Below are 7,535 nucleotides of genomic sequence, written 5' to 3' on the forward strand. Positions count from 1 at the left end.
AAGAAGAGAAAAAATTATCCACAGGGACATGTAGCTAAAGGAAAGTAACAGGAAGAAGAAAGCTACAGATGTGATTCCTCTCTGGCATATACCTAATTTTCCACTGAGACATAAGATACAGGAATAACCAAAGTCTAATGACAAGTTAAACACATCCTGCAGCATGCAGTTGAAAGTATTTAATTTAAGCATCCACTGTCCAGCAGCAGGACACCTCCCTCAGCAGGTCTGAGACAGCCCAGAGGAGACACCCTGTCTGTATTAGACAACGAGCACCTTGGCACGATCAAAGATGGAAAGGATGGTAAAATCAAACTAAAGTCTGCACACTGCTGAATGACTTTCTGTACTGAGTATGAACATTTTTGCAACATCAGTCTTTTGGGGCAGCTTTCACACAGTTTTGCAGTGGTAGAGCTCTGACACAGCACAACACAGCAGAGCTTCTGTTTTAACTCCACCAGTGTGAAAGAGTAATTTGGTGAGAGCATCACCTGCCTCACCAGGCACTGAAAGCAAGCTAAATACATGATAACAGGATAACCCTCTGGGAATGAGGGACAGGGCACACCAGGAAATATAATGTTTTTCACTTTTGAAGAGTGACACAAAGAAAAGCATGGGGTTTTTGCTTAAACAGCTACTTCTAGAAATGTATCTACTATATACCACATCATTTCAAAAACATCAAGTCTGTAACCTGAAATCTATGCTAGCAGTCCCAATTCAGCCTCCAGAAATGTAAAATAATGAACTACTTTTTACCATTTCATCTAGATTCTCTGACTTCACTGGCAATATGAACTTAAGTAGCACAGCAGATCTCAAGTAAAACTGGCATGTTGCCTATCCTGAGTGACCCGTAAGAGCCAATGAAAATAATTTCATCCACAGCCAGGAAAAAAGAATGGGACTTTCAAGATAAAATAATTACAAGCAAAGAAGTAAGTGTATGAATCACATCAATAAGGTTTCATTTGACAAATAATCTACTATGTAGTACATGATGCAAATTAAAAAATATATATACATTAAAGTAAAATGAATAACCGAAGTGCTGGAAGACAAAATTTACAATCAAGCATGAAACTGGACAAAGCTGAGCACGAACTGGTGACAAACCCAAACTTCTGACTGTTGCCACTCTTCCACTCTTTCTCTTTGCCTATACACTGAGAAAACAACTCTGTGAGTTCTTAGTAAGCCACAAAAGATCTGTCAGCTCTGCCTAATACTGCACATGATAAAGATGAGCCATGCATCCTAATGCAAGGAGCAGTGACACGAGTCCTGAAGGCACTTCTGTGATATTTCAGGTCTTTTAAAATGAAATGTACATGGTTCCTTGGTTACTTTGCACAGGACATACTGCACCATTCTGGTTCCAGAGCAAGCTGTATGCCTGTGCCCTCCTCCTTGCTCCAGGAGAGGTACTCAGCGCCCCTACACGCCCATCCCTGAATTTTTTGGGAGGGTTACAGCCCAGGTAGCTGGACACTGTCAGGACTCTGGCACTCCAAGCTCAGAGCTGCTGTGGAAAACTGTGCTTTGCAGCAGTGCCCCAGGGAGCCCTCCTGCAGCACAGGCAGCTGTGGGCACCTCTGCCCCTGCCAGCAGCCCCATGGTTCCAGGAGAGCACACCTGGGACTGCTCCATGCTCCCTCACCTCACTAATAAGAAGGACCCAAAATAAGGGTTTGCTTATATCAGACCTCTCTCTCACTCTTCTTGAGGTTGGGGAGAAACAGGTTCAGAGGAAAGAGAGAAGTGCTCACCTCCCCTTGGGAGGAAGAGGTGAGACAAGAGGAGGATGTGATGCCAAGGTGAAGGATCTGTACAGCAAATGGCTTTCAAGATGATGGATCCAGAGGTGCCCAACCACACTGCCACCCCCGGGAGCAATGGGAGGTGCCCCAGCCATGGGGCTGCACAAATACAGGCTGCGTGATGAGCAGCTACGGTGTTCTTCTCTGAAACTGCCAAGAAAAGAAGCTCCAAGGAATACTGAACTGCATCACGGGCTGTGCCTAACCCTTCTGTATTTTACCCGCTGATGAGGGTCCCTCTGTGGGCCCTTTCCCCTCAGGAGAAGCTGTGGCACTGCCGTCATTCGGCCACTACCCCGCTCTGCCCTGAGCCGTCACCCGCCGAGCACCCACTCACCCGCGCTCTTCACCGGTGCTCCACCACGAAGCGCATGGTGGTGCCGTCGAAGGAGGGCGGCGCGACGATGCGCGGGCCGCTGGCGGGCGCCGTGATGCTGATGACCGGCTTGGCCTCGGCTGCCCCGTGCCGCGGCGGCGGCGGGCCCTTGCCGGTGGCCACGTAGTAGGGGCTCTCGGCAAAAGCCGCCTCCGGCGCGGCGGGGCTGCCGGGCTCTGCCGGGGCGCTGGCATCGCTGCCCGCGTGGGACAGCGGGCGCTGCAGGGCGCCGGCGGGCAGCACGGCGGCGGCGGGCAGCAGCCCCGGGTACAGCATGTACGTGGCGCCGTAGGCACCGGCATTGAGGGCGAGGGGCGAGAGCGGCAGCGGCACGGGAGCCACGGCCGGCTGCTGGGGCACCGGCACCTCCACGTACTGCCCGGTCTCGGGGTCGAAGAGGCGCCGCTTGAGGGGCTGCTGCACCGGCGTGTCCACCAGGTAGTACTGCCCGGTGCTCACGTCCAGCAGCACCTTGCGCTGCGTCTGCGGGAAGGGCTCGGCCGCGGTGGCGGCGGCGGGCACGGAGGGCGAGAAGCAGAGCAGCGGCGGCGGCGCGGCGCCGGGCAGCGCGGCGAAGGGCAGCGGCGGGCGGTACACGGCGGCGGGCGGGCCCTCGGCGGGCGGCGGGGCGGCGGCGGGCGGCTCCTCGGCGGGCGGCGGTCCGGGCGGCGGCCGAGGGTTGCCGGGGGGCTTGGCCGGGCCGAAGGGCTGCAGGCTGCACAGCGCCGCCGCCGCCGCTGACGCCGACACCGCGCTGGGGCGGACGCCGCCGCCCGCCGCCGCGGTCCCCGGGGACGGGGGCGAGCCGGGCTCGGTGGGCGCCTTCAGCGGCAGGGACAGGTAGTTCCCGCAGTCGGGGCCGCGCTCCGCATCGCCGCCGCCCGCGGGCAGCCGAGGGGAGCGCGGCGGGGCCGGGCCGCGCAGGCCGCCCTCGGGGAGGGCCTTGGGCGGCGCGGGGGCCGCGGCTGCGCCTGCGCCCGCCCCGCGGAGCGTGAGGAGGGCGCGGGGGGCGGCGGGCTCGGCGCGGGGCGCGGGCGGGCCGCGCTGCCGCTGCCGGGCCAGGCTCTCGAAGGCGGCCGCCTTGGCCGAGACCTTGTCGGCGGCGCTGTTGGAGGGGCGGCGGGGCAGCCGCTCGCCGCTCGGGCCCTTGCCCGACGGCTCCTCCGCCTTGTCGGCCGGCGGCGGCGGCGGAGCGGCGGCGGCTGCGGCGGGTCGGGACCCGGCGTCCCGCTCCTGGCTGGCGATGAGGGACAGGACGTGGCTGTCGGTGATGGGCAGAGGGTCGCTCTTGCGCTTCCACTCGCGCTTGTTGAAGCTGTAGAGCTCCTCCATGCTCCGCACCGCCGCCGTCAGCTTCTCCAGCGCGTTCTGCACCGGCGCCGCCTTGCTCTCCTCCCGCGGGTCCTCCTCCGGCCCCCGGCCCCTCTCGGCGGGCGGCGGCGGGGGCTGCTGCCGCCAGGGAGCGGAGGATTTGGAGACGATCTTGAGCACAGCCGGCTGGCGAGCATCGCTCTTGTTCGGGGCGATGGTGGCTACTGGCAGCCTGCCCGAGGTGCGGTGCACCAGGACGGTGCCCTCCGGGGGGCAGGCGGGCACTTTGCCCGCCGCCTTGGCCCCCGCCTCGGTGGGCTTGCTGCCGGCGTGGCCGACCGCCTGGCAGGTGATGACCACGGGGGAGAGCGAGCGGGGGACACCGGCGATGACCAGCTGCTGCCGGGGCTTCTGCTCCGGGCCGCCCTGCTCGGAGGCGCCGCTGCCCTTGTCGCTGCTGTTATCTCCGGAGTCAGCGCTGTAGGAGCTTTTGATGAGCTTCCGCACGTCCCGCACCTGATGGAGGATCCCCTGGGCTCTGTACTTGCTGTCCCTCACGTCGCGCACCAGGAACTGTGGCACTTTGTCGGAGCCGTCCCCGGCTTTGAGAGGCTTGGGGGGCTGTGTCCTGCCCTCCTCCGGCGGTCGGCCTGCGATCTGCGGCGTCAGCAGCTGGGCGATGCTGAAAGCGGCGTCCCGGGGCTGCTGCACGCTGCCCAGGCTGATCTTGATCTCGGGGGCTTTGGGCTTGGCGGCGGGGGGCGAGGCGGTGGCGGCGGCGGGCGAGGAGACGGCGGCGGCCGCGGCGGAGCACTTGGTCGCCTTCTTGCCGGGTTCCTTCTCCCGAGGGGTGTGCTGAATGGCGGGGACGAACAGGCGGGACATCTTGGTGGACTTGCCGGCAGAGATCTCACCCAGGTCGGCTCGCCAGTCGTGCCTGGGAGAGAGTTTCAGCTTACCGACGGGCGCCCTCTCCTCCTTCCTTTCCGCCTCCCGCTCCTTCCAGGACCTGAAGGCGCTGTTCTGGCTGCGGAGGAAGGTGGCCTTGATGGCCTCCGAGGCGCTGCGCTTCACCTCGCACAGCTCCTCCGACAGCGCCCGGTCCAGGCTGCGGTTCCCCTCGCGGGGCGTCGACGCCTTGGAGGCCGGGGAGCGGCGCCCGCCGCCCTCGCCCGCATCCTCCGCCGGCGCCGCGGCGCAGTCCGAGCCGCCCTCCGAGTGCCGGGAGTTCTGCCGCTGCACGCCGCCCTCCCGCTGCCGCTCCCGCCCGGCGCTGCCGCCGGTGGGCTCCGGCTCCCGGCCCGTGCCCGGCCCCGTGTAGGAGGTGTCGGTGATCTCGCCCCGCTCCATCTTGAACTCGTGCTCCAGCTGCATCTTCTTGGAGATGACGTTTTTGAGGAGACTGGAGGCAAACCTGGACTTCTTGCTGGACCCCTTCCCGCCGCCCTCCACCGCCGGCGGCTCCCCGGCATCGCCGAGGTCCAACAGGGTCACCACCCGGGAGCCCGCCCGCAGCCGCCGCGGCGTTTCGACGTGGGCGATCTCCCCGTCGAGCTTGCTGACCACGAACTCGAGGGCTTTGGTCTGCGAGCGGCCGGAGCGCAGCAGGCTGGGCTCGGCTCTCGGTCCCAGGCTGCCGCACTTGAGGTCCAGGTAGGTGGACCAGCGGTTGATGCCCAGGGCATTGTCGGACAGGGAGGCAGAGGAGGCGCGAGAGCCGGGGCGCAGGGTGTCGAAATAGGGGTACGCCAGGCTGCGGAAAGCCCTGGCCGTAAGGTTTCGCACCTCTTTGTCGGCATCGTCCAGCTCGCTGACGGCGCTGGAAGCGCCGCTGGAGTGCTCCCCTGCCCTGGCGGCCCCGCACCGCGTCTGCAGCCGCGCGGGCACCGCGATGAACTTTTTCGCGTGGTCGCGGACCGCATCCTGTTTTAAACTCGCACTGCGGTCTGGAGCCGCGGCGACACGGAGACTCATGTCGCCTTCATGCTTGGCAGCGTAAACAGTGTTTTGCTTTCCGTGCACGTTGCTAGACTCATTTATAGCCCGGGAAGCGGCTTTGATTGATAGGAGAAGCTGGGCGCCGGGGCTCCCGCCGGGGCGGCCGGGCTGCTTGGACCGGCTTTCCCCCGAGCTGGCGCGCTTGTCCCCGCCGGGGGTGTCGTGTTCGGAGGTAAGGCTGACGATCTCGGTGCTGCTGGTGTTGTCGATGCTGTCCGTCTGGTTGTTGGGGTCGCTGGTGGTCGTGCTAAGGTAGCAGCTATTCTCCTCCTCCTCCGTCAGCGTGTCCCCCGGGGTCTCGTCGCTCCCGAAGGAGGCGTAGTCAACGAAGGAGTAGATCACGTTGTTATCCTCGAAGTCCCAGCGGGCGGCCAGCCCCGCGTCGAAGTCCATGTCGTGGTCCACCTCGCTGAGCTGGATCTCCTGCGTGCTGATATAGTGCGCCTCGTCGCGGCCGCCGCCGGGAGGGGTGCCCGGGGGGGCGCCGGGGGGAGTCGCCTTGCGCCCCGCGACCTCATCCTCCACTTCGCTTTCGTAGCCGAAGGAGGACGAGGAGGTTTTGCCCTCCGTCGACACCGGGTCGCTCATAGCGGGAAAGTCGTCCGCCTTGGTCACGGGCGAGGGGCAGGAGGAGGAGGAGGACTCCGGGCAGCCCCCCGCCTCCGGCGTCCCGCCGCTCCCCGCCGCTTCCACGGAGCCGGGGCCGGTGTCAGCGCCGCATTCCGCCGCCGCCGGGGAAGGAGGGCGATCCCGCCCGTGGTCCAAGGATGCTGACCCTGCTTCCTCCCCCGGGGCTCCACCGCTCGCCGAGTCGCCATCCCCGGTCCCACCGGCTCCGCTGTCCGGTGCGGGACCGGCCGCTCCCTCCGCGCCACTGGCCGGGGCCAGCTCGGGCTTCTGGCGGCTCTCCTCCGGCCCCTGCGGCGAGCTGCGGATCTCCACGTACGCCGCCTCCTCCTCCTGCTGAATGGGCGCCTCCGGGCCGGGGTTCGGTCTCGGGCTGGTGCTCGGGTCCCGTTCTGCCGCCGCACCCTCCGGGCCGGCCCGGGGGCTGGCGGGCCGCTGGCCGGGCGCGTCCATGCCGGGGCCGTCGGGGCGCGGCAGTGGCCCCGGGGGCGGGCAGGCACGTGCCGGGGGGACGGGGGGGCAGCGGCCGCCCACGCCCTGCCCTCCCCTCCCTGCCCTCCCCTCCTTCCCGTCCCTGCCCTCCCTCCGCTCCTCTCCGTCCCCTCCTCCGCCCGGCCGCCGGCTCCCGCGGGCATCGCCGCCGGGGGGCGGAGGGCTCGGGCCGGGCTCAGCTCGCCCCGCAGCGCTCCGCAGCGCGGCCACCGCGGGGGAGCTGCCCTGCACATCCCAGCTCCTGCGGGTTTTCTGAGATGGTTTTCGCTTGGGCGGCCCCGGGCGCGGACTATACATAGAGCCGGCGTCACTTAGGCCGGCTGAACGAAATCCTATTTTAAACATCTGTGTTTGCCGGAATAAAGGCGCCCGAGCACCCCTTGGAAGGGGAGGGCTACAAAAATGCTGCCACTGCCCAGCTCTCCGGGGAGCCGGCGGCACCGGCTGCAGGAGACACTCCCAGGGCACCGGCTGGGCGCACAGCGTGCCAACAGCAAGTGCACCCTCCTTCTACACGCAGCAGAGGTTAAACAGCTACTTTCTTCCCTAAATTATCCCCTTGCACCCTGTGTCCCCATTTGCAGGAGGTGTGGTTGCATAGGGACGCCCTATGGATGGCAGCCTGGCCCTGCACCTTTACAGTCGTCCCAGAGAGCCACCGGTCTCCAAGAAATCTTTCTCTTTCCTAGAAATGCCGGTTTAGACACAACCAGCACCTGAGACCTATTAATAGGCATTTCTATGGCATGCCTGACCTTTGGTGGCTGAGAGCTCTACTGAGCGATCTCCAAGATGGCAAACCAATGGAAGCACCATGGAAGTTTTGTGCAGGCAAGCTGTTAAACAGTGGGGAGGAGAAACAAAGGAAAGTGAGCAATGTTGAGGAGCAGCCCTCAGGTACACAA

General features: G+C 64.2%; 1 protein-coding gene across 1 annotated transcript; it reads right to left on the bottom strand.

Annotated features, from left to right (window-relative positions):
* Positions 1-2,168: 2,168 nt before the first annotated feature.
* C4H4orf54 (chromosome 4 C4orf54 homolog) lies at positions 2,169-6,927 on the bottom strand. The gene has a single exon (XM_056489849.1). The coding sequence runs from the start codon at positions 6,925-6,927 to the stop codon at positions 2,173-2,175; it is 4,755 nt and encodes a 1,584-aa protein (XP_056345824.1). The 3' UTR covers positions 2,169-2,172.
* Positions 6,928-7,535: the final 608 nt, after the last annotated feature.

Source organism: Oenanthe melanoleuca, chromosome 4 (assembly GCF_029582105.1).
Source record: "Oenanthe melanoleuca isolate GR-GAL-2019-014 chromosome 4, OMel1.0, whole genome shotgun sequence".
NCBI lineage: Eukaryota > Metazoa > Chordata > Aves > Passeriformes > Muscicapidae > Oenanthe > Oenanthe melanoleuca.